The sequence below is a fragment of the Marmota flaviventris genome, chromosome 13, assembly GCF_047511675.1.
Source record: "Marmota flaviventris isolate mMarFla1 chromosome 13, mMarFla1.hap1, whole genome shotgun sequence".
Classification (NCBI taxonomy): domain Eukaryota; kingdom Metazoa; phylum Chordata; class Mammalia; order Rodentia; family Sciuridae; genus Marmota; species Marmota flaviventris.
Genome location: NC_092510.1, coordinates 35,873,079 through 35,899,935, shown reverse-complemented (window position 1 = coordinate 35,899,935; position 26,857 = coordinate 35,873,079). Strand labels below are relative to the sequence as shown.

At 38.9% G+C, this 26,857-nt stretch overlaps 2 protein-coding genes and 1 pseudogene across 2 annotated transcripts in view; all 3 read left to right on the top strand.

The window, feature by feature from the left end:
- The window catches only part of Zng1a (Zn regulated GTPase metalloprotein activator 1A), a 42,280-nt gene extending 40,930 nt beyond the window's left edge, over nucleotides 1-1,350 (top strand). Inside the window, exons 14-15 of the mRNA XM_027940140.2 lie at nucleotides 547-676; nucleotides 1,059-1,350. Coding sequence (XP_027795941.1) covers nucleotides 547-676; nucleotides 1,059-1,165 — 237 coding nt within the window. The 3' untranslated portion in view covers nucleotides 1,166-1,350. The remainder of the gene's footprint in view (nucleotides 1-546; nucleotides 677-1,058) is intronic.
- A 7,869-nt stretch (nucleotides 1,351-9,219) lies between these two features.
- On the top strand, nucleotides 9,220-10,533 carry Foxd4 (forkhead box D4). Its single transcript, XM_027940126.2, is given in 3 exon segments — nucleotides 9,220-10,113; nucleotides 10,115-10,305; nucleotides 10,344-10,533. Coding segments are annotated over 3 exon segments (1,275 nt in total).
- Nucleotides 10,534-16,542: 6,009 nt separating this feature from the next.
- Nucleotides 16,543-16,699, top strand: LOC114096612 (U2 spliceosomal RNA; annotated as a pseudogene).
- The last annotated feature ends 10,158 nt before the right edge of the window (nucleotides 16,700-26,857 follow it).

Below are 26,857 nucleotides of genomic sequence, written 5' to 3'. Positions count from 1 at the left end.
CCTGTCTCCAAATAAAAAAACAAAAAGGGCTGAAAAATGTAGTTTAGTGGTAGTGTGTCCCTGGGTTCAATCCACAGTATCACCAAAAATAATGCAAAGAAAAGAATACTATATGTGTTAATTCTATTATTAGAAAAAAGGATTGTTTTTTAAAAATCAATGTACATAAGTCCTTTTAAAAAAAATATTTATTGGGGCTGGGGAGGTGGCTCAAGCTGTAGCGTGCTCGCCTGGCATGTGCAGGGCGCTGGGTTCGATCCTTAGCACCACATAAAAATAAAATAAAAAGATGTTGTGTCCGCCAAAAACTAAAAAATAAATATTAAAAAATTCTCTGTCTCTTAAAAAAAAGAATATTTATCTTTTAGGAAACTATTTTCAGTGCACAATAATTGGAGTAAAATAATTTCCCCAGATTTATGAATTTTTTGAAAAAAAATGGCAGAAATTAAGCCATTCATAAAAAGCCATTCATTAAAAGCAGAAATGCATCATTTCTGCTTTTAACTTTGAGCTGAGTCTGATTGATCACTCTCTGTGAAGCAGGGGTTGGTGTCGATCAAAGACAAACCACAACAAGTGATTGTCCAAGGTGTCCATGAACTCTATGACCTGGAAGAGACTCCAGTGAGCTGGGAAGATGACACTGAGAGAACCAATCGATTAGTCTTTATTGGTAAGTGGCAAAGGATAAAATTTCTAAAGCAAAATTTTAAAAAAGTTTTGAAAAGAATATTATGTGCTTTATAAGTAGGATATTATGTGCTTTATTTTAATTAAAATAAGCTTGTGGTTAGTATATTTGTCTTAATCATGTAATAACATTCACAAATACTCATTAGGCCTTTTACTCTTAAAATAATTTTAGAAAAGTGGTTACTCTTAAGTACCAATTTGGTTCTGAGGCTTAATTAGAAAATCAAAGAAGGAATCACTTAACTATGTTGTTTTTATAGATTTCTGAAGATCATTAAGCATTTAACAATCTGAAATTGATGGGTGAACTATGTTACTTTAATAAGCAAAATATAATTATGCTATATTTTTTTTATTTGCAGGCAGGAATTTAGATAAGAATATTCTTAAACAACTATTTATTGCTACAGTGACAGAAACAGAAAAGCAGTGGACAACACAGTTCAAAGAAGATCAAGTATGTCCATAACACTAGAAGCATTTTTTATCAAAAGGACCAGATGGTAAAAATGAGAATAAGTTCCTACTGGATGCATTTCAATCATCTACTATTTTCATTACTTCTGTTATGAATTCCAATGTATTTTAAGATAGTATTTATTTTACAGGATTAATAAATTTTAGTAAATCAGTGCTATAAAACATTTGACATTCACACAATAAAATTAAAAAAAAAAAACAAACCTCTGAAGTTTTTTTTTTATGGGGGAAAGCCAAATGTTTCACAAAAATTTCTTTCACAATTCATTTTTCACAATTTGAAGTTGATATATGTGGAATTCCTACCCTTTATTATTTATATTAATATTAAGCCTTTGAACATTTTCATTTTCCCTTAAAACTTCAGCTGACTCAAGAGATATGATTATTAACAAATTTTTTTTCTGAACAATTATTGTCACTTAGTTTCTGTTACATGAAATAAAATAAGTCTCTGTTGTCCCTAACGACTTCAAATCTGGAAGAAATTTGAGTCAAAGATATTAAGTCTTATCTCTTATTTATAATCAAGCCTTACTGATCATGTAATGAAACTTCAGCTATTTATTTTGTAATATATTTAGGAGATTCCAATTTTAGAATTTCTAAGCTAATTTTACTACTGGTATTAAATTCATCTTGATTATTTTCATCTTCTTTAATTCTAATTATGAGCTAAAAAGTGATGAGGTACAAACCATCAGCTCTAACTACAGTTTAATAATCTTTATTTAGTGTGTAAGTATATAATGACTGAGGAATTCTTAGTAAGGGCCAAGTCAGCGTAACTTACTCAGATTGTTGGAAAAGCGTAGGTAGAATTTAATGAAGAGCTTTCACAAACTAATAGTTGTTAGCTATCATAGAAGACTATCAAAAATTTTTGGATTTTTTTCCATACATTTTAAGTTAAGGAGTTACATCTGTGTTTTGAATGGTTGTCATGGTTGAAGAGAGAAAGCTAATGGATTAAATTACCTTGATTTGGTTATTACTGTTACATTCTTTTGGAGTCTGCTGGTAAGTTTGCTGATCCTGATCTTCCTTCTATTCTGTTCTACATTTTAAAAATATAACTTCTCTATAACCACCCTATTGCCTCTTGAATCCATTCTCTTTAATTCAGGTGTAAGAGAATATTTTGAGGGGCTGGGGGTATGTAGCTCAGTGGGAGTGCTTCCTTAGCATGTGTGAGACTCTAGCACCACAAAGAACAAAAAGACAAGAACAAAAGAAAAATAATATTTTGTGATAGACAATAAATCAACCCAATAAAACACTGATTTTTAAGTCACATCTGAGATTTAAGTCTAGCTGTGCTGCTTCTCAGCTGTGTAATCTTTGGCAAAGTATTTACCCTGAGATTGGTTTCCTTATTTATCAAGTGGGTAATAATATCAATCATTCCAGGATTAAATAGGTTTATAATGCATCCAACACAGCTCTTGGCACATAGCAGAGCCTATAGAAATATTTTATTCTTCCTAACAATTTAAATTTGTTTTATAACTAATGTGTTCACAATAATATTCTTTGGCAAATAATAAGTGTCTAAATCGATCTGTTCTAGACCCTGAAAAAGGGCTTTATCATTAGTTGTAGGAGAAATTTCTGAAATAATATTAATCTTGCTTGAATATCTATAAGACTCATGGATATCTGTTTCCTTTGAAGTGTACTAAATTAATCTTTAAATGTTTTTCATTATACAAGTATTGTATATGAGTATGTTTTAAGAATGCAAACATTACAGATAAAGTGAGTCTTTCCTCTCTCCTCCCTCATCTCTGTCACTTCTTAGGCCTAAACCAATGTTCCATCCTTATGCATTGTTTCTTTTCACTTATGCATTGTTTCCCAGAATGAAACAGTGGGATTCCCAGGGATCATAGCCAGTCTAAGCTGCTTCTTCAGGGAACTTAAGACATTTGTCATAGATACCCTCAAGGATATTTCCATGACAGTGCTTACAAATCTTTCTTATTCTTTAACTGCTGCATAGAAATTTAGATTATAGCATACTTTTTATTTTTATTTTTTTTAAGTTTATAGAGACCATCCAGTTTACCTCTGTATTAGTACTGGTGTAGAAACAGCACATAATAGATAAAGGCCAAATTCTCACATTGCTTACAGTCTTGTGGAGGGATATACATAAATGAGAAAATAGGAGGCAGCCCTAAGCAGGCTGATATAAAGATAAACTTTAGATTGGGTGGTCATGGAAGGTGGCCCTTAAATTGAGAACTGAATTAAAAGTAGTCATTCATACAAAGTAGGGAAGGAAGCTTCACATAAAAAGAGTAAGTCATTTAGGTAGGCAAGATAATAATGTATTGTGGAGACGGGGGTGGGGTGGAAAGCAGGGGTAGCAGCAGCTAGGTTTGTTGTTCCTTGTAGGACAGAGTTAAACATTAGGATCCTTCCTACTGGATGTATTTCAATCATCTATTATTTTCATTACTTCTGTTATGAATTCCAATGTATTGAACCCAGGGGTGCTTAACCACTGAGCTATATACCCAACCCTTTTTTATATTTTATTTAGAGACAGGGTCTCACCCTGTCTTAGGGCCTTGCTAAGTTGCTGAGCCTGGCTTTGAATTCACAATCCTCCTGCCTCAGCCTGCTGAGCTGCTGGGATTATAGGTGTGTGGCACCGTGCCCAGCTAGGATTATTCTTAATACACTGGTAAGTGACTTTGAGTGTGATCTTTGTGCACACCTCTGTGTGCATGTTTTTCTAGAGTAGATATTTAAGTGTGAAATCACTAGCTTCTAGGATATGCACGTTAACATTTTTAATAGCTTTTGATTAATTGGCCTTCCAAAAGATCGTATCTTTTGCCTTTGTTCAGAGTGTAAGGCAGTACACATTTTCTGAAACACATTTTAACTTGTCTATCAGAATGGACTGGCATCTCATGGATTCTTTTGGATTTTATACTGTATTGTATGTTACATTTATTCCTTCCTTGAGTTGAGGGTATATTCTACATTATTTTTCCTAAAATAAAGTATTTTCTAATTATCAGAGCCATAATTGAGCCTATACCTTCAGGACACTGGAAACTTGCTAAAGATATTCTGTAGAGGTTTGGGAATTGATAATAATATTAATGTGGACCTTTCTTTATGCTATAGAAGATCTGCAGGGTAATATGATGATGATCATTATCATCACAGTTTAGATGTGGTTCATCTGAAATTTTATAGATCCCTGTGAGATACAGGATAAATTACAATACTTGCTGAGCCTCATTTCATAAAATGGAAGTAACAAGGCAACTTTTCTTTGGATTGTTCCAGGGATTCAAATTTAAAACACCCTGAATAGATTCTCAACAAATGTGAATTCCCTTTTCTACAAGACTTTTTTGCATATACAATTCAGGCTTCTGCACACCTTAAAACAAATGTTTCCTTGGGAGGCCTTTTCCAGTTAAAGAGGCAAGAAAATTGTACTGAGTTTATGAGAGATGTAGGGAGGTATCAGCATAAGTTGTGAGGGGTGGACCCGGTGATCAAGAGGTCATCTTGGTAAAAACTTTCAGTTTTCTCTGTCATAATGACTACCAAATGGTGTGTGAGTTAGAAAGATAGCTCATTTCATTTTGTTAGACTCCTAAGCAGACTTGTGGGGTGGGGGTGGGGGTGGCTTTTTATCACCTTCCCTTCTTGCTATCCAGAGTTGTATTGTTTTTAATTTTGGGGGGTTTGCTTCTATTCAAATTATAGTATTTTTATTTTTAAAAAGTTGTCTTGGGGGATGTGGATGTAGCTCAGTGGTAGAATGCCTAGCATGAGCATGGCCCTGGATTGGATGCCCAGCACCATACAAAAAAAGTTTCCTTTGGCATGGGGTTGTAGCTCAGTGGTAGAGCACATGCTTAACCTGGCCAAATCCCTGGGTTTACTCCCCAGCACCAAATGCATAAATAAATAATATTCTAAAATTAAAGAGAAATTTAGTCATTTTATAGACTTGTGGGTAGAAATTAGGAAAATCAAAAATATCTTTTAGAGTTTTTAATTCCTAGATTGTGAATGTTAAAAGCAGTTATCAACAAAGTAAAGCAAAAGCTAATGATTTTTCTTTTTACCCTAATGATTTTCACTACTTTAGAACATTATGGGTTTGGTTGCTAATTGATTGTTTCCCTTAGATTACTGGTAGGTGGGAAAACTATATTTTTAGATTGCTTTAAGAAGATTTTTCTCACTTCCAGAAATGCCTTACAATTGGTGGGGGTGATATAGAAAGAATTGAATTCTGCTTTTGACTATCTGACAACTCACCCTATTTGAATGAGAAAAAAAGATATTAGAATTATTTTATCAGAATGAGTCTTAATAGTAGAATCAATTTTACCTTTTAACTCTGTTGATGACCAAATTACCTTAAATTTTTATAGAGTGGAATTGAGAAAAAATAAACATCATCATTCTTCTTGAAGATTAGATTAGAAAGGTTTGGTTTTCAAACTAGAATGTTGTTCTGGCAAAACAAAATTAAAACAAAGAAGTGATCACCAAACACTTGAGTGCCCAGTAAGGCACTATGTTAAATGTTGTAGAAGCTACAAAATAAAACTTGATTCTTTTGTTTGTTTTTAATGGTACTTGGGATACATCCCAGAGATGCTCTATACTGAGTGAAATCCCCAACCCTCTTTCATTCTTATTTTGATATAGGGGCTTAGGAAGTTTTCCAGGCTGGCCTCAAACTATTGGTAGTCCTCTTGCCTCAGCCTCCTGAGTAGCTGGGATTACAGGTGTGTACCACCATGCCCAGCTAAAACTTGATTCTTAAGGCAACACTATGGAATTGATGGAGTGGGACGTTAGGAATTCCTTTTTCTTGTTTAGAGTGATGTACCATTATTAAGTTTTCCCAACGTATACAACTTAGTTTTCATTGCTATAGCTCTTTTGTTTTAACATTTGATTTGGGGGATGACTTTATTTACATATAATTGATATGCCATAAAATTGATACATTTAAAGTATAAATTTCATGTTTTTTAGTATACCTACAGTTAGATATTACCACTATCTAATTCCAGAACATTTTCATTACCCCTAAAAGAAACTCTACAGCCTTTAGCAGTTACTTTCCATTGTCCCCTCCCCCAGCCAACACAAATCTTTTTGTTTTTTAGATTTGCCTATTTAACTTCCTTTCATGAATCATGTTTTCAGGGTTCATCCATGTTGTGATATGTGTCAGTACTTCATTCCTTTTTGTTACTGAATAATATCCATTGTATGGATATGTCATGTTTAGTTTATCAACTCATCAGCTGATGGTCATTTAAGTTTCTGTTTTTTGTCTCTTAGATCCTTTTATTCTCCATGTTTAATTTTTTAAAAGAATGTATTATTAAAGGAAAGTTTTAGATTTACAGTAGATTGAGCAGGTAGTAGTTTACCCCTATGCACATACTATTAACAACTTTCAATGGTATGGTAGCTTTGTACAATTAGTGAATTAATATTGATTTATTATCATTAGCTAAAGTTCACATTTTTTGTTTCCCTGTTTTTTTACATTTTTTCTGATTGAGAATCCCATGCAGGATAGTACATTACATTTAGTAGTTATATAACTCTTGACTGTGACAATTTCTTAAACTTCCCTTGTTTTAATTATCTTGACAGTTTTGAGGAATATTGGTCAGGTACACAAGACGCTCTTCTATTGGAATATTGGTCAGGTATACAAGATGCTCTCTAAAAACATTCTATTGATGTTTTTTCTTATGGTTAGACTAAGATTTAGAGAACAAAGATCAGAGTGCCATTTTCATCATGTCATCTCATAGGTATGTACTATCAACATGATCTAGGCAATTGATGTTGGTTTTGATCAGTTTGTTGAAGTTGTATTTGTCAAGTTTCTCCACTGGAAAGGGTTACTTACTCTCCCCCCCCCCCCCTTTCATATAGTACCCTGGAAGTAAATCACAAGTAGTGGAGAATTATATTCCACCTCCTTATGGGCAGAATATCTACATAATTTATTTGGGATTCTTCTGCAAGGGAGCTTTCTCATTCCCCCATTTATTAATTTACACAGTCATTGGTTTTTATCAATATGGATACATTTATTTTGTACTTTCTTTTATAATCCAGTACTATTTTATTTTGTTGCTTAAATTGTCCCAGCTTTGGCTACAGGGAGCTCTTCAGTTGTCTCCAGTTCCTCTCTGACACAAACTCATTAATGTACGTTTTTGAGCACATATTTAACATCCTTTTATTTGTAAATAACCCAAATCCCCATAGAAGTTGACTTTAGGAAAACTAACAATACTCCCTTTCCCAGGTCATCTGATTCTTTTGCTAGTGGGGAAAAATATACCTCTTACCAGAGGCTTGAGGGGAGAATCAGGTTGAATGAGACATCTGTGCTGGCCCTCCAAAAGCTTAGATCACACAAATAGTCATTGGTAAATTTGGGATTCAGACACAAGTCTCTTAGGCACAACCCTTCTGTTATTTGTTCTCCTTTAAGTTGCATCTAACTAAAAAGCCTTAGAAGGGTTAAAACTTCAGCAGTACAGAGTAAGGCTTAACAGTAAGGAAGATGTTCTCCAAATTCTGTCTGAAAAGTACTAGCTACTCTACTTTTAATCCTGAAGGTATGAAGCTACTTTTTGATTATATTTTGCCCTTATAGTTATCTTCTGATTTCTCTCTGAAAATTCACTGTCATTTTATAAACACTAATGTGATTATGTGATTCTATGAGATGCCACCTCACCGTTTCCCCCAAGTAGGTGGGTTTTAAATTATTTATGTATTGTGGCTTAATATTTTATCGTAAGAACCCTATTTGTATAGTAAAATGAAGCCAATCTAAAAATCTTGTTAATTCCAAGGATTCTAGGTGAGTCAGTTAAATAGCTGTTGTCATTCCACTCCTGTTATTACAATAAATGCTTTGTGTGTCTAAAAAAGGTAGAAGGATCAGAAGAAGGAGAGAAAAAGAATGACATTTATGGGTAGAGATTCCCTTTGTTTGGGGGCCAATTTAATGTTGTGAATTAAATTGATCATAACCATTAAGAAAAAGAAGAAAATATCAGGGATCACTGTAGTGTAAGGTTTCTTTTTTGTGAAACACATTCTAAGCATGCTTATTTGTACGTGCAAGATAATGGTATCAAATACATTTCTTACTGTAGCCAAATGTTCAAAGAAGTTGGAGAATTACTGCTGTGAGGAGGCAGGGGAATCCTCTATTTAGTCATCCTGCCTTCACTTCACCCTGAATTGCCACAATTTAGTGCTCTGATATTTGAGTCTTTTTAAAATTTTTTGTCAGGGAGAGCATATGGGAAACTTGTATGGAAGGTAGGAAGGACAATAGACTCCTCGGGCTGAATATTTAAAAATAATTCAGGCCACCATTCTGGATGATGACAAAATCCACCAATGAAAGTGGGTGATTAACCATCTAAGAAATATCCCCCTCCTCAAATAAATCCTTTTACTGATAATTCAACACCATATACATTTCAGTGCTCTACCCCACTGCCAAATTCTGTTTGCAGAAAGGTCCGAACGTCAAGGTAGTCGCTGAAGACCATATTTTCTTCAGTTTTATTTACACAGTTTTAAAGCATGTTCACAGAACCCAGGCAATGCCAGGGCTAGTGGGCTGGTTAAACTCGAAAAGCCAAACATATGGCGGGTGGTTGTAAGGAGGAGGGGGCTGAGGGGCTCCTCCCTTGAGTAATGTTTGCGCTGCTGACCCTCCTTATTGGACTGCGTCAGGGGAAGTGGCACCGCTCTGAGGTAGGGAAAGAAGGTTATAAACGGGGGGAGGGGGATCCGGCACTCAGGGTCTCAAAGAAGCTTTAATAAAAGGCAAAGTGCATATTTGCTGAATGGTATTGGAAAGGAGAAGAAACAAACGCAATCGAAGACTAAAAAGGTACTAGCGTTTCTGATTCTTGAAACACTCATCTTGGGCAACACACTTCAAGCCAGGTGAGTCACCGTCACCTTCCCTGCGTCTGCAATAACTGCCCTTCCATGAGCTTACCAAGAGCCAAGCGCAGTCGCTTCACACCGCAGCCCAGCTTCCGAAGGTCGGATGGAGAAGACGGTGAAATTGATGTCCTGGGAGAGGAGGAAGATGAAGACGAGGAGGAAGAGGAATACCAGGAGGTGGAGGGGAGCCCGAAACACCTAGAACGGCCGCACCAACCCGGGCCTCAGGGGGCGCGACCCGCTGCGATTCCAGTTCCCAGAGAGGGCACCGAGGGCGGCTATGGCCAGAGCGACTCCCCGGAGTTTGTCAGCAAGTTCAGGGCTCAGACGAGGTCCGCGGCGGCCTCTGGGGATGCCCCGCAGCCGACCAAGCCCCCCTACTCGTACATCGCACTCATCACCATGGCCATCCTGCAGAGCCCGCACAAGCGCCTCACGCTCAGCGGTATCTGTGCCTTCATCAGCGGCCGCTTCCCCTACTACCGCCGCAAGTTCCCAGCCTGGCAAAACAGCATTCGTCACAACCTCTCGCTCAACGACTGCTTCGTCAAGATCCCCCGCGAGCCGGGCCATCCCGGCAAGGGCAACTATTGGAGCCTGGATCCCGCCTCCCAGGACATGTTTGACAACGGCAGCTTCCTTCGACGAAGGAAGCGTTTCAAGCGCCACCACCCGTCCCAAGGCGGTCACTTGTACCACCCTTTCCCACTGCCTGCCGCGCCCGCCAACCTGCACGGCCCCCACCCAGGCCTCCTGCTTGGGTCCCCGGTCCCGACGCAGCCTGCCCTGGGGGCCTATCCCACCACCACACCCGGGAGCCGCCAGTGTGCCCTGCTGCACCCACATCCACTACGCTACCTGCTGCTCTCAGCCCCGGCTGAAGCGCCCAGGAGTGCGGAACGCGCGGACTTGGCAATTCCCAGCACTCTCCAGTCGCTGCAGCCCTCGCTGGGCTCACAGCCTTGGGAGGAGGGCAAGGGCCCGGTGTCGAGGCCTAGAGGCGGGCACACCTCCTTCAGCATTGAGAGTATTATGCAAGGAGTCAGCGCTGAGGGAAGAAGGGCAACGCAGAGTCTGCCCCCGACTCCATGGGGCTACTGCCACCTGCTCCAGCACCCGTCGTGCCTGTTGCACCCCCAGGGCCCGTTGCTGAACGTGTCCGCCGCTCGGACAATTTTACAGCAGCAGCAGCAGCAGCACTGTGTCAGCAGCTGTGCTACCAGCAAAGGAACGCTGTTGGGCCGGCACCTGTCTGCCGTCGCGGCGCTACTAAGGTACCAGCCGGTAGCAGAGGGCTCTAGACCGACTTCGCTGGCCGCCTCTTCTGGTGGAGAGGGGACTTCACCAGCCTTTTGATTAGTAAGGACACCCTGCCTCCTGGCCAACCCCGCTGGGCGCACCTGGAGTCAGGTGTCAGAGCGGTACCATCCACTGTCCGGCTCCATCACCTCCCGAGGCTTCCACAGTTTTTCCGATTTGCACTTTTCCTGATGAACTGTGAACAAGAATGGGATATTTTCGCTTTGGTATTAAAAGAAAAACAAAGAAAGCAGAATCTCCAATGCAGAATTTCCCCATTCTTTGTTCCCTAGGAACTGCAAGTATGCCCCAGAATAGTGCAGAATGTGTATGCTCTCTGTGTCCTCCTGAAATACATATCTAATACAAAGGAATTTCAATTTCAGAACATTTATTTCTTATGTTTATTTGATGTGCCATATTCCATGGGAAAGTGTTAAAATGAAGCCTTGCTCTACAAATTAAATAAAATTCTAAATCCCAACACTACATCGTTTATATTCTACCAATGTCTCATTATTTGGTTTGTAAATGGAACATCATTTAAAACTTATATTCTTTCCCTGCAATTAAACAACTTGTTTTTAGGATTCGTATTCATTTATGAATATAAGAAACAACCAATGTTTAATTTTTTAAAACATTTTGAATATTTGAGTTTGAAAAAGCCTGCCTTTTAAAATGGGAGATTTGGTATTAATGAAATCTCTAGAAGAAAAAGAATACCAGGATATGTATTATCCTTTTGTTTTTGTTTTTTCTTTTTTTTAATGTGTTGACTTTTTTAAGCTGGAGTATGCTTTGAGGTCAAATTGAAAAGTAGTGGACATTCATGCAGGAGAAAAAGGATACACACATATCAAAGCACTAAGATTTCCAAAGCTTTTTCTTAAAACAACAAAAGCTTCTGAAAAGATTTGTAGCCATTGCTGGGCTTCAGGTGACCAAGTGGGGGAACCGAGAAAGGCAAGAATGATCATCAAGAAATACTGCGGGGGGGCGGGGGGTGAGAAGCAAATTTCTAGAGATAAGTCGTTTTGAACCCTTTCTGAGCAGAGTTCATGTTTCCTGAGAATTATATTCCAGGCGTCTTTGAAGAAAGTCATTCTGTGAATTATCCCCTATTCATTCCCCAGACATAGTTGTGAATTTCTCATTTCAGGAGGGAAGGAAAATGGCACACACTCTTACAGTCATTTAACTAACTGGCTGATTTTTAAACGTTGGCTTCGCATATACATTCCATTATTTGGATCTTCGACGCGCCCTACCTGCGATTCCCACTCGTGGGAAAGTTGGGAAAGTTCCCAGGCCCCACGCTTGGTAGTTTCCAATTTCTCTCCCCTTTGCATAAGCAGTTTTCACCCGCACAGCACCACTGGTGTCCGAAAAATAGACCCCTTTTGGCAAATCTGGCAGGTCTCGGAATCTGAGAATTTGGAAACAAACCAAGCGTCGACGGGTCCTATTTCATTCCTGTTCTCACCCGCTCATAGTTCAATTTCCCTTTGTCCCTGTATTCAGTTAACAAACGCAATCCCAGAGCCGGGAGCGCTGCGACAGCACCAAGAGGGCCGCCGGCTGGCAAAGTGGATGGTCGCCTGGTGCTGCGGGTTCAAGAACTCCGAAGGCTTGCCGAGTCCTTACCGCTGGCCGGCCCTAATGGAGGTACTGCAGTCCCCTGGGCGCCGGCGGCCGGTCGGTGGGGAAAAATGTGCAGAGGGGATGTCGCGCTCGGTTGGTGACCAGGCCTCTGCCAACCTCCTTCCAGACCGCGCACAGCTCTAGGTCACAGTTCTGGATGCTCGGCCCGGTTCTTGAGGTTTTCAAGGGTGACGTGTTGTTTGAGGGTAAAAACCTCGTCGCTTTCGAGTTTTGCTAAGAGTGGAGGGTCAAAGAAGACCCTTGGACCCGACTTATTGAGAACAGGCTGTTGGGATGCACTCGGAATGCACTCCACTTGGAGCTGCTCTGGAGAGTAGCCCAAGGGCCAGAGCAAAGAGCCAGGGATTGAGCGGTGCAAAGGCTGGAAGAGGGCAGGAGGTAAACTTGGGGAAAGGGACTCATCCCCCTGTCCTATCCTTTAGTATATAAGAGCACGATTATTATTAGTGGTTGTCATTCCTCTGCTTCTTGTCAAGCAGGCTCTGGGTTTCCTTTAACCTTTCCAATACTCCATGAGGAAGACCCTAGATTTCCTTCCTACCCCGCATTTTGCAGACTGACAAACTCAGAGAACTTAAGTCGCCAAAGGACCCTCAGCACTGGGACCTGTCTGCTTTCGTAGTCACTAAATCTACCCACACCCACGACCAGCTCCAGTCTGAGCCTTCCGCAGGTCCCAAAAGCCAAAGACCCACGAAGGCCCCGGGTGCCACAATCTTTCTCCTAGCCTCTAGTCACTGTCCCCTCATACCAGAAAGAGCATTTCTCTCTTGTAGATCCGAGGCGCTAAAGGACTTGCATTCTGTCAGTTCCCTAAGCTTGGCACCTGGGCTCTCTTCTGAGTCTTCAGAGGAAAGAGCCTCCCTGGAGCAGTGGGAAGGTCAAGGACTGGAGTTCACTAGGTCACATCCCCGCCCATGAAAAACTAAAGCAATCAACAGAACTGGGAGGAATCAGAAGAGTGTCCTGTGAGTTTTTCCTTGCTGATGTGATTTTCGTTGCCTCTCTTCAGCTAGTCCCTAAGTCCTCACTTAGTTCACCCAGGCACCCCTCCAAGTCCAGGGAAGGTCATATTGCAAATCCTTCCCCTGTCACCTATCCAATCCTCTCCAAATCTTGGCCCTGAGGGCCACTTTGCGCATCTGGAAGACTGAAAAGTGCCCAAGGAGTTAGATAGCACAGTCCTGGGATGAGGGACCAAGAGGCGATAGGTTTGGGAGTTGCTGAACTGGAGGAAGGAGGAGCATTTAGTTCACTAGGTCTGGGTCGCTGGAGTGGGAGTGGAGATGGGGGCCTCTGAGCAGAAGGAAAGAGAATGTCTGGGGATCCTCAGGGGCTGGGATCTTCCAGGTTGGCAGAGGGCTGTGATCCAAGGTGCCTATCTGTGGCCAGCAGGCCCCAGCAGGTGACATCTGCATCAGCGGTAACATTCCATGTGCCCTAATCCTTCTACATTGACTATCCAAAGTGAATAGTACCTGCTTATACACTGGAATGTAGCTAATGCTTCAGGAAACTATTTGATCCCTAGACTGTGTCAGACACCCTTGCTCCTTTCATTTTGACTTGGATTCAACAATATATGGTAAAATCTAAAACAGCAGAAACTAGGAGAAAAATACGGCATTAAAAACTAACAATGCTAGCAATGAGATCAAGCAAATGATCTTTTAAGATTCTGTGCCTTTTACCACATTTTATTGGAAGTGTGGGAGAATCATGGTTCTTATTCCCCCACTACTTTTGGGGAGAATGTTCACAAATGTCTTTCCATATTAACATCTGATTACAGTTTAAATAATAATCTTACTGTAATTGCTAATGTCAACTTCTTGTAATTTCTACAAAGGTAGTTTAGTCTTAATAGATTTTTTTCATATCAGCACTAAAATTACTTAAATGGGCTTTTAGAGTTTGTTGATTCAGTATACACTGCTGACTGCAAAGAACTGCTATAGATGATAACTATTTGTGCCAAAATTTGTTCTCCCAGAAAAAAAGTAGATGTAGAAAAAGATAAAGGATTTGAGAATCTATTATGAAATTCAATTCAACCTCAGTTCCCTGTTGCTCAATTACCTTAACAGAGTCAAAGTTTAGCTGAATTCAACTTAAATTCTTATTTGTACTTACAATGGTGGAATGTTTATTAAATCAGTAATTAAGCATATTTGGAGACAGCTTTGATTTAGCCAGTGAAGCAGTTTCTATTCTCAAATTGAGAAAACAATGAGGTTTAGGAAGCATAAGAAATTTCCTTTTCTTCAGATACTGTGATTTTACTATTCATATCTGTGACTATATTCAAAGCCATATTTATGATTCACAGTTTCTAAAATTAAGGTGACCTATTGTGATCCAAGATAATTGTTGAATAAGATATATTGTACTATATTTCAAGCACTTTTTTCTTTATTTTTTATAATGCATTTTTAAAGTGGAAAATTCCAAACATACCCAAAGGTGGAAAAATTAGTAAAATTATTTTTTATTATAATTTTATTGTATTATAATACATTACATTGTGTTTTAATTAACCTCATGGCTGGGCCAACCTTGTTTTATCTTTACCATCTAATGGTCCTCTTCCCACTGGATTATTTTGAGTTCATTTCTAGATATCATTATCATTTCATCCATAAATATTTTTAAATATTTCCCTAAAAGATAAAAGTTTCATTAATTTAACCATACTGCCACTATTACACCTAAATATTTCTTTAATAGCATCAATTAATTTAATTTAATAGCATCAATATCCTCATTTGGCTCAAAAGAAATTTTTTAAGTTGCTTAGTTTGAATTAGAATGCAAGTAAGGATCACACATTGTGTTTGGTTGCTATGGTTGTTTATATCTCTTTTAGGTTTCCCAATTCTCTTTCTCCTTTCCTTGCATTTTTGTTGAAAAAAACTAAATTGTTTGTCCTGAAGAATTTAACATTCTGAAATTTCTGGCTACAAGTAATATTTTCATGGCAAGATATACACGGAGATAAGATTATTTATATGAACCTTTGGATATTAGAATATTTGCAAAGAGGCAAGCATGGGTCTAGGAAAGCTTATGTGAAATTATCCTAAATATGTATATAGTATTTCCAGGTTATTACTTTTGGTGTGTTTATAGAAATACAAAATTATCAATTTTTCAATTTTCATTGAAAATTTTAAACCTAATTTTGTTTTTGTGAGACTAGAGAGCTCATACCTTTAAAATTTTAGTTCAAAGGCATTTTATGTTTCAAAATTTTAAGTTTTATAGTATTTTGTATGTTAAAACATAGAAGCTGGTGCTCTAGCTCAGTGGCAGAGCACTTGCCTAGCCTGTGTGAAGGACTGGGTTTGATCCTTAGCATCACATAAAATTAAACAAATAAAGGCATTCTGTCCATCTACAACTACAAAAAATAAAAAAAAAAAATTAAAAAACCATAAAAGCTAAAATGTCATGTTTCTATGAGGGTCAGGCACTGGGTAATAGCACAAATTCTGGGTTTCTAAAAAGAAAAATTATTTTAGGATAGCTTTAAATTAAAGAGAATCAGGATATGAAGGGAATTAGATTGGAAAGAAAAAAACGTTCACTTGAATGTAAGAAATAAGTTTAATAAAAATTAAAGGCAGCTAATTTTTTGATTCCTTATTGCTTTAACAAGTATGTGTACAAAATAAAATTTTCATTTCCATTCTTCCATCATACATTGGACTTGAATGATTTAATTTGTCTTATTCTGCAATTATTTGTAATTTCTGTGCCCACCACTATCTGAAATCTTTGGGAAAGTAGAAGCCAAATCATATTCATCTTTATTTCTCAAACAATTCCTGACACCTTGTTAAAAATACACAACCAAATTAATTGAATTCTCTTATATCTATTGGTAGCTGTATAAATGAGTGATGTCATGTTTGCCTTTAAAATTTAAGTTTCAATGGTTCTAAATAATGTTCAAATTATTAACATTAATGTTTAAAAAGTATTCTTTACCTAGAGCAAGTAGATTTTAAGAAAAGGCTGTATCTTTTTATCTTGTAAAATGTAATTAATCCTTAACCACTTAATACCTATTTGGTGGAGCTGATTTTTATGCAATATTTTTGGGGTGTTTTTTTTAAATTTGCTTATCTTTCTGTTTCACTACATTAAACACAGTGTTTTGTCACATGTATCTCTATATAATACATATACATTTTAATATATAATACATTTAACATTCGATAGCTTTGAAGATTTAATCTAGAATAGATTTAAATCTTTTAAAACTAAATCTATTTCAATACCTACTGAAAGGAAATAGCTTTTGTTAAAATAAAACTTAGACTTATGTTTCCTTGGGAACTCATTCAGCCGCAGGTATAAATGGATGTGAGAATTGAGTCTTCATATGAAATCTGTATCATTGCTTCTTGGCCTTTTGGCTAAGATCAAGTGTAGTATGTAATCTGCATGACATGATTTCCACTTAGGTTGCTTATTAGTAAACAACTTAACCTCTCTGTGTTTCAATTCCCCCATTAGATTTCACCTTACAAGGTCATTGTGGGGATTACCTAAAGTCCATGCATGCAAAGTACTTAGTGTGGGAGCTAGCATATGCTAAATGGTCTAAAAATGTTAATTATGAATTAATGATAATAATAACTATGATGTGTCCCTACATATGGGGGGAATCTTGCCTGACATCCTTGTGTCACAGTCTTCACATGGTGGCCATCTTTTATTTCCTGCTATTACTCAAGGCTGGTGAACAGCGTGTACTTTTTCTGTCAAAAGATTTGCAATGCTAGTTCATTTTAATTCAGCTTTGAAGAGAGGGGGAAAATGTGCACCATCACTTCTCAGGACCAACAGGACCTCTCAGGAAAGCATTCTTTGCTTACACAGAGACTTGCCCTTGCCTCCCACTGAAGCCCAGCAGCATAATAAGAAATAGCAACAATAGTTCTAAAATTTTTAAATCAGCATATGTGCTAAAAAGCAGGCACAAACTTCTCTCATATGAATAAGCTGCTTTGTTTCTGTCCAACTTAATTTTCTCTTGATGTGTACATTTATTTTCCATTCATTTGTCCAGAAAATATTGATCGAGTAATTACTCTGTTAGGTGATGTACCCAGAGCAAGAAATACAATGAACAAGACAGATGCAGCTAGCCTTGGACAGACATGGAAGCAAGTAACTAAAAAGTCATGTGATAAATACTATGCTAGGTGAACAGTGTTATATGAGCATATAAGGAGGGACAGGGACAGCTGGGGATTTCCTGGAGAAAGAGAAACTTAAGCAGAGTCTTGAAGGTTGAGGAGATAGCAGGTAAAGGAGAGAGAGCACTGGTGATCAGACATCTAAATAGTGATATCTGGCTGGCTAGCTTCTCTGTTTGTGACAGTGGACTTTTCAAGGATATGTGAGTGCTTCTCATGGACCATAAATAAATCTCAGCAACACAGCCAGGTGGTTTCATGTATGTCCTGCTCAAGAAAGCCACCTACAGGGGAAAGGGGAACTTAGCCTTAGGGAGCTGGAAGTGGCTTACCAGAGATCTCAGGGCTGTGGATGGAGTGGCAAGTCACCAGCTGGAATAGATATTCATTTGCTCACTCAGGTGAACTGCAGGTGAGGCTTCCCTGGCAATTGACGGGAATATTTCTAAAGAACCCACAGACGTACCTAAGAGATGGGTAGTCAGCTTTACTACCTGCCACATGCAGAGGTGACAATGCTAGAGCCCACAACAAATCAGTGAAGTGGCGTTGGGGATGTGCCTTAGTGGTACGGTGCTTACCTAGCATGCTTGAGGCCCCAGGTTCAGTCTCCAATACTGAAAAAAAAAAATAGTAAAATAATAACTACACTCCCATTGCCTCATCTGGGCTGATCTATTAGCCCAATAAACCTGGGACTGATGGGTGTTCTGGGATATGGAACTTTCTATGCTAGAAAGTGCCAGGAAAGTAGACAGTTGGTCATCCTATTTGGGGGTAGGATGGTGGTTACCAAGGATAGGTGGTGGGGTGAGGAACAGAAGAGAATTATTGTTTAATAGGTTCATATCCCCAAATAACCATCTCTGCCCCAACCCTAACTTTGGAAGAAGTCAGAAACTTTGTTAGCAAGATGGAGAAGAACTAAGGGAATGGAGAGAGAAACCCCCACACTCTTCTTCCCCAACAGTAGATCCTCAACTGCAACAGGCCCTAGTCCTAGAGGGAGAAGTCTAAATCTGACACAATATTGAAATCTTGTATATTACTTAGGGATGACAATTTTAAGTTTACTGAATTGAAACTGCATTGTACCACATGAAATAGCCAGAAAACTTTATTTTTTTTTTTAGTGAAAATCATGTAACATAAAATTTACCACCCTAACCATTTTTAAATGTAAAGTTCAGTAGTGTTAAATACACTCACGTTGTTTTGCAATAGAAGCCCAAAGTTTTGCATCTTGAGAAATGGAAACTATGCACCCATTAGGCAATGATTCCCTGCTCTCTACCCCAACCCCTATGCCTGGTAACCACTATTGTATTTCCAAATAACTTTTAAAATTTCTTGACAATGACCAGAGAGGCCTGGGTGGTGGGGAAGAGTGGAGGGAATGTGTGTGGGTCCTAATTGAATTTCTGGGGCTGGGGGCACAAGAGCCCAGAAATTAGATTTAGGGACACAAGGAGGGACAACAGAACTGCCTTCTGATTTTATCTGGATTTCACACTTGTTTAGCCTCATGGCTAACCTTGTTTACAGATCTGTATCCTCCCCTGTTGGAGGCTCTTGTCTTGCTCATATCTTCTGTCCTAGTATAGCCATGTACTAGATACTCAATGGAGATCTGTGATCTGTTACACGAAGGAATAGATTTTTGTAACTGTAATTGTTTTATAAAATGTATGTTTGTGGTAAGTAAAAATTAAAAGGTTCTGGAACATAGACTACTTGGGGTCAGTGTAATTCAAAGTCCATGGACTATGTATGACAGGAAGAATTTGGGAGAGAAGATGAGAGAGAAAACAACATGGTTGTACATTCTTGTTACTCAGTGCTGTTCGATGTCTTTAACAAGGAGAGATTTATTATCTTGCTACTTTTACTCCAATGTCCTTGCATATTTTTGTGACTCCCAGTTGCTAATGTGTCATGCTCTGAATTCCCCTTCCAGTGTCATGTCCCCAATGTGAATAGCCCCATTTCTGTGGATGGTGACCCCCTGCTGTGCTGACCAGTGTGCTCCTATGCACAGCATTTGTGGCTGTTGGTTGGTTCTGCACTGCCCTGCCACCTGGCAGGCTCCCTCCTTTCCAGCTCTCTTCAGCTGTAACATAGACCTCCCCTGTATCTGTCCTCTGTGTTCACCTAGTTCCCTGAGCTTGTTGGAGTCCGGTACCCAAAGGGGAAACATTTTTCATTTACTATTTCCTTAGGAGATTTAGAAAACAAATAATAATAATAAAATTACATCTCGATTAATCATCACACACACACACACACACACACACACACACACACACACACACAGGCCTAGTATCCATGGAAGATTGGTTCCAGGACCCTCGTGGATACCTAAGTCTGCAGATGGCCAGATTTGTTACATAAAATGACCTAGCGTTTGCATATAACCTATGCACATCCTCCCATACAGTTTAAATCATCTCTAGATTACTTACAGTAACTAATATAATGTAAATGATCTATAAATAGTTGTACTGTGCTGTTTAGGGGGTAATGATAAGAAAAAATTCTGTATTTGTTTAGATGTACTCTTTCCCTGGATATTTTCCATCTGAAGTTTGTTAAATCCACAGATTTGGAACCCACAGATATGGGGGGGTCAATTTATATTCATTTCTACCTCCCCCTCCTCAGAAAATAGCTTGTTGCTGCTTTCCTTCAAGCAGCCCCATAGGCTGAATTTACTGTCTTAAACTTCTTTTTTACAATGCTGCCCCAAAATTACAGCAGCAACACTTTTTTTTTTTTTTTTTAAGGCACAGCCTTTGCAATTCTGTAGCTAGCTCTGCTGTCTGGTCAAGGCAGTCTCCTCATTGTCCCCAAACAGCCAAGTTGCCCTCCAGTCTCCAGTGCCCACCCTATTCCATCTCTCTGCCAAACCCTAAGCATCTTTCTCAGCCCGGTTACTTTTCATGAGTCCTAAGCACCTTGCCTGTTCCTCCCAATTTCACTTTCCTGCTAATTGCGGTAGCGTTTAGATCCAGAACTCTCCCAGATGACACTTAATGGTGTTTTATTTTGTATGACTTCACAGTCACTGCCTTTTCTTCCTCTGGTGGCTTTGTAATATCTCAACTTAGCTAAACCAGAACACGATGTCCCAGATTCCCTTGCCTGGTATAGTTCCAGATCAAGGTTTGCCTCAAGAGAAACCTGTACAAAAATTGGAACTGAAACATCACAGTAGTTGATGTCTGAAGGTGGTTGTACATGCCTTCTTGCTGACGTGGGTCAGCAGAACAGCCCACTGCTCCCTTAGCTCTATCTCATCTGATTCAGCAGCTTCAAGTTGGGCACCTAAATGTGCAGACCTGTGGCCAGGGGCATCATCTTCTTTTTCCAGGGACTGCCATTGTAAACCTAAATAACAACCAGATAGAGCTTCTCCTGAGATTAGTGATATTTATCTGGGAAGTAGGGCCATAGATGTTGATTTCATCCATTTTGTATTTGAGATACTTGTACAAATCATAGGTGGAAACACAAAGAGGCAGTAGAAAATTCAAAACTAGAATTTGGAGCTGGGTGCAGTGGGTCACACCTGTATTACCAGTGGCTCGGGAGGCTGAGGTAGGAGGATTTGAGTTCAAAGCTAGCCTCAGCAACTTAACAGGACCCTAAGTGACTTAGTGAGACCCTGTCTCAAACAATAAAAAGGGCTGGGAATGTGGCTCAGTGGTTAAGCACCCCTGGGTTCAATTTCTGGTACTATAAAGCAAAAACAAAAACAAATTAGAATTTGGGAGAGAGGGTTGGGCTGAAAGATTTGGGGAGTGATCAGCATGGAGCTGATCAGCAGAGCATGGATAAAGTGAGAAGAGGCCATGAACCCAGGGATGCTGCAATTCAGCAGGTATCTGTGAGAGGTGAGATGAGGAAAAAATGAAGGAGGATGAGAAGGATGTGGGAAAAGAGCATCAGCAAGGACTTCATGAAAAAGAGCATGTGTCCCAGAGGACCCAATAAAATAGGATGGCTTTAGCTCTAGCAGGTTTTAGGTGGGAAAATTCTAGAATTAGAAGGAAAATCATGGTGACTGAAAGGATATAGTCATTCCATAAGTATGTTTTAACAAAGGACCAGAAATGAGATGGCTTAAAACAATAGAAATGTATTTTCTCACCATTCTGGGAGCCAGAAGTCCAAAGCAATGTGTTGGCAGTGCCATCCCCTCTCTGAAGGTTTTGGGGAAGAATGTGTCCCATACTTTCTCTTACCTCTTGCTGTTGCCTGCAAGCCTTGGCTGGCAGAAGCGTCACCCCCATTTCTGTCTTTGTCATCACTTGGAGTTCTCCCTGGGCATATGCCTGTGTGTCTTCTCTTTCATGACGACACCAGTTATAGCTGCCAAGGGGCACACTCTCAGCTAACTACTGAATTAGCAACTCTATTTCCAAATAAAGTAACATTCTGAGTTTCCTAGGAAGGACAGGGATCTGGGGTGGGGGCATGGTCTGTACATGAGGTAAATAAGTGGCAATGAAGATTACAGACTATTTTTATTTAAGAAGCTGGAGAAGGATGTAGGGTTAAAGGCAGGATTTTTGTTTTTCTCCAAAATGAGAGAGGCTTGAACAAGTTATTATGTTGAATAAATGAAAAAGCCCTAAGGATGGAGAAGTTAAAGATTCCAGACCTGGAGCAAGTAATTGATGGCACCATGTCCCAAGGGATAGGGATCTGGAGTGCAGGTGGATAGATTGGCCAAGGACAGAAGTAGGGGGTGCAGGAAAGATGTGTGCAGATGCAGATGTGTTTGAGGAAAGGGGTCGTAGCTAAGTAGGGTGAAGCATGACAACACAGCTCCGTGCATATCAGAGGTGTTCAGCAAGTAAATCAAGAGCAGATGTTGGCAGGAGCAGCTGGAATAACAGCTTGTGAAATCAGCCCTACTCTGTGGGTAGGAGATTAGTTAAGGATTCTGGCCATGGGAACCGAGCAGAGAAAGACAATCTGCTCACGTCTACAGACTGGGATGCTGGGGGTACAGTTTCATTGTTAACCTGGAAACTGCTGTAGAAAGCCAGAGAGAAGCCCTGCCATCAGATGTGCTGGCCACTGACTTTGAGATGGATCTTCAAATGGCAGTAGTTTTACCCTCCATGTAATGGTCCTAGACTATGGCAGTCTGGAGAACATGTTCTGCAAAAGGCTTAGGATTAAGAATATAGTACCAATATTGCAAGTTAAGGAGAATTCTCTGAGATAACTTGGGCAGAGTGGTGCTGTAGAAGGTGGATGTCAGAAGCCCTCTGCTGCTTCAGTGCCAGCGTGGAATTAAATGCATCATGAGAAAAGCCAATCACCATTTGGGTCCTTATGTCAGCCTTAATTTATTTTTTATGCTTGAATAATAGAGTCATACACAGCATAACCATATTTTGGCCAATGACAGGGTAAATATATGACAGTGATCCCATAAGATTCTTTCACCTAGTGACATCAGTTTGCTTCTGCCCTAATATACTTAGATAAAAAGTGGAGTGCTTGGACATCATCTTAAAATTCCTTGCCCTGATTTCATAACCTTGGTCAAAAGCTTTGCCTTGGGGCTCCAGGAAATTTAGCAAATTGAGACTTAGGTGATTGTATTTGCAAGAAATTTCAAATATTTATTTATTTATTTATTTTCTTTTTAATTGTATTTTACTTTGGAAAATAGTTATATTTCATAGAATATATAATACATATAATTAATGAATAAATAAATCTCATTAAAAATAATTTTAATGTCTAATTTGGCAAATATTGATGAATATAACCCAAACAAACCAGAGCTTTTTGGAGTCCCCAATATTTCTTTTTTTAAAAAATGAAATTCTAAATATTTAAATGGGTAAATCCTTATGCTTCCTTAATAGGCAATTAAAAAAAAAAGACTGGTGGTTTTTCATCCTGGCTGTACCCCAGAGTCAGTAGAAAGCTCTTAAAAATATCCTGATACTTAGCCTCATTTCATGCAATTGTGAATTAATTGTTTTTTATGTGCTGCCAGGGTTGGGAGTCACATGTACATCTCTTTAGTCAAAGCACATTTTGCATGAAACTCATCCTGGTCAGTCCCACAAAGATATTAATCTCCTTAGAAATCGAAGGGAAGGCAGTTTATTGGTAACTTTTTACCATTTTAGGATCAGACCTATTGGGCTTCAATTAAATAAAAAGCTTGTCCAGCTGTATAAGACCATTGTAAGGTATTTTTTGGAGGAAGATCTTGACTTTACCATAGATAAAATCTATGGAAGTGATATGGGTCTTTGTTCAAGTGAGAATTAAAAAAAAAAAAAAAGTAATAATTTCCCGAGTGACTCCTATTTGCTTCTACCCCATTGTCCTGAAAATTTTTATATATGTGACTTAAAATTCTGCTCTATTTTGTAGCTGAGGAATTTGAGATCCAGAAAGATAAAGAAGATCACACAGTTTTTAGTTTTTAGATTTGGGCTTCCAACCCATATCCATAAACTCAAAACTCCTTGTCTTTTTAGTACCTCATGCAGCATAAACTCAGGGCAATTCAGTACATGTTGGAGTCAAGACCCCACTCCCCATCCCCAAGTGTCAGTTCTGAATTCAGCCTGTCTGAGCCTAGTGCTCAGGGCTTCCTGCTCACTCTGGGGTGTCCTCAGGAGCCTCGGAGGCCCTCTGACAGGCAATCAAGCACTCAGCAAAGACTCTTGAGGCCTTGGAGGTTGGGAGAGACTGTCTCCTATTTCCAGGCCTCTACTTTTCCTAAATTGTATACTTGAAGGCATATCTCTGACCATCTCAGAAATAACTCCAGAAAAGCTTTGGTTGCCTTCCACTTATATTGAGCCAGTCCTGAATAATGTTACCAGGCACCTGTCCTGTGGCAAGAAAAGGGAACTTGAGATATAAGAACAAGTGGCTGAGACGCCGGTGCTCACTTCAGTATTTATACAGAAGAGGGAGGGGTTAAGGGTATGGATTTGGTGTAAAAGACTGGAGTGTTGGGGAGCTGTCTTGGAGCTTGACTTGCATACCAAGCATGCCATTTTTATCTCCACCATGGATTTATTTGGGATGGCTTTGGCAGGAGCCACTGGAGAATAATGAATTTAAAGCACTTCAGTTACCCAAGGCATCACTATTGTGAGGTACAGTGTTAGAAGAAGATTATAGACTCATTGTCAACGGCATCAAGATGTTTTAGTTGAACAGGGAAAAGAGCAGTTTCAATAACAGGTATCATTGGAATATTATTTCTTTAACTTCTAAGGATATACAATTGAAACCATTTTTATAGTATTTATAAATTTTCTCTTATGGGATCCATGTAATAAAATCCTCATATTTTCTAACTAAGACAGTTACTGCTCATCTATGTTCAGTTTCTAATATTTTGTTGCCTTTTTGCCTCTTGATGATCCTTCTTCCATTTTTTGCCTTTATGGGTTTATATTATAAACAAACAAACAATTCTATCTAGTGATTTTTGGAGAAGTTGAGACAATTCCACATTTCTCCATAGGACTGTGGGTGTCCTTTGTGGTTCTGCCAGGTATCTGGGTATTTGTGTATTTCTCTTCCTCAACAGGAATGCCAAGCACATAGGCCTGCCCACGGGACAGTGTTCCTGACTTCAGGATGCCCGAGGCTGGGTGTGTTACTCTGAGTGTCTGAGAGATGGCACATTCTGAGGGTGACCATCCAAGTCAAATCAAATGTCAGAAGCAAGGAAACATAGACAAGACACATGGAAAGAGGTCAGGGGAAGGTCAGGAATCGATGTCTGAGGAGGGATGCAGCTGAAGGGCGCAGGATCCAGAAGACTGTGGCCAAATCAGGGACTTTAGGAACCACTCTTATTAGTCAGAAGACATACAGGTAGTCCACCACTTTTGCTGGTTTGACTGATAATTTTTTCTTTTTTTACTTTATGATAGTGTGAAAGTGTACCCATATAATCATCCGATTTTGACTTTCAAAGTAGTATGAGATCAGTTACATGCTTCCATGCAATTCAATAATTTATTATAAAATAGGCTTTGTGTTAGGTGATTTCACCTAGCTGAAAGTAACTAGGAGTGTTCTAAGCATGTGTAAGGTAGAATAGGCTAAGCTATAATGTTTGTTAGGTTACATATATTTAATGTTATTTTTTTAGTTGTTGATGGACCTTTGTTTTATTTATATGTGGTGCTGAGAATTGAACCCAGTGCCTCACACATGCTAGGCAAGTGCTGTGCCACTGAGCTACAGCCCTATTTTTTTTTATTTTTTATTTATTTATTTTTTTCAGATGGAAAATTTTTATTGGTGAATTTAATTCAATAAAATAACCAAGAGTAACTCAAGGACAAATCATAAAAATAAAATAAGCAACAAGCTGTAAATTGACAATTCTGATATAAAAGGAAGAAAGGAAGGAAGGAAGGATAAAAGAAAAGAAAAGGTCTAAGAATGAAATGGCAAAATCATCTCCCTAATTGCAATGTTTCAAGCTTTGCTCCTCCCTTAAATAATGTTCTCAAAATAGTTGAGAGCAAACACCAGAGACATCTCTGTTTTTATAAGTTATTCCAGGACCAGATTATCTTGTAAGAAGTGTAATATCAGCTCACATTTTTCAAAGTTGTGGGGCTGGTGAGTTCAGAAGGAGAAATCTTAATTAGTGACAATCACAGTTATATTTCCTTTTGTAATTCACAAAGTAAGAAAGGAACAGTGATTTTCAGTGCTAGTATATACGCAAGGAAGGTGAAGGAAATGTATTTTTTGTGCACAGCTACAAACTAATATGATGATTTTCATAGGCTTTTAAAAGACAGAGGTTTTGGGTATAGCTCAGGGTTGGAGATCTTGCCTAGCATGCATTGGGCTCTGGGTTTAGTCCCAGCACTCAATCAATTAATTAATCAATTAAATAGTAGACATCAGTGAGAAAGTTAGGATCCTAAAAAACTAAGTGAACAAAACTTTAATAAAATTCATAATGAATAGTTTAAGCAGTGTATTCAAAATATGTCATGATAATAAAACAAATACCACCTATTGAATGTCAACCTGGTCTCTGCTTGTTTTAAAATGTAGCAATAATATATCTCTTAAATAGTGATAATCCAATTCACCCTTCCAGATTGAAGAAGAAAAACAAACATGGACCTTAGAGGAGTTAAGAACATTTCTCAAGAGTAGGCATCTTTTAAATAGCTGAAAATTTACTTGTAACATAGGTGTGTCTAATCCCAGCTCCCATGGACTTTCCACTTCTGTAACCTCTCAGGGAGAAACCTGGAATAACTCTCTCCTTATGGGACATGACCTTAAAAGCTCTGTGATCCCCTCGTAAGCCAAGGGGCCTCTGAGTTTGGATTACTGAATCATATCCCTTTCTAGTTTTTTTTTTTTAATTTTTTTTAAAAAATTTTTTTTTGTTGTTGGTTGTTCAAAACATTACATAGTTCTTGATATATCATCTTTCACACTTTGCTTCAAGTGGGTTCCTATTTTTTTTTAAA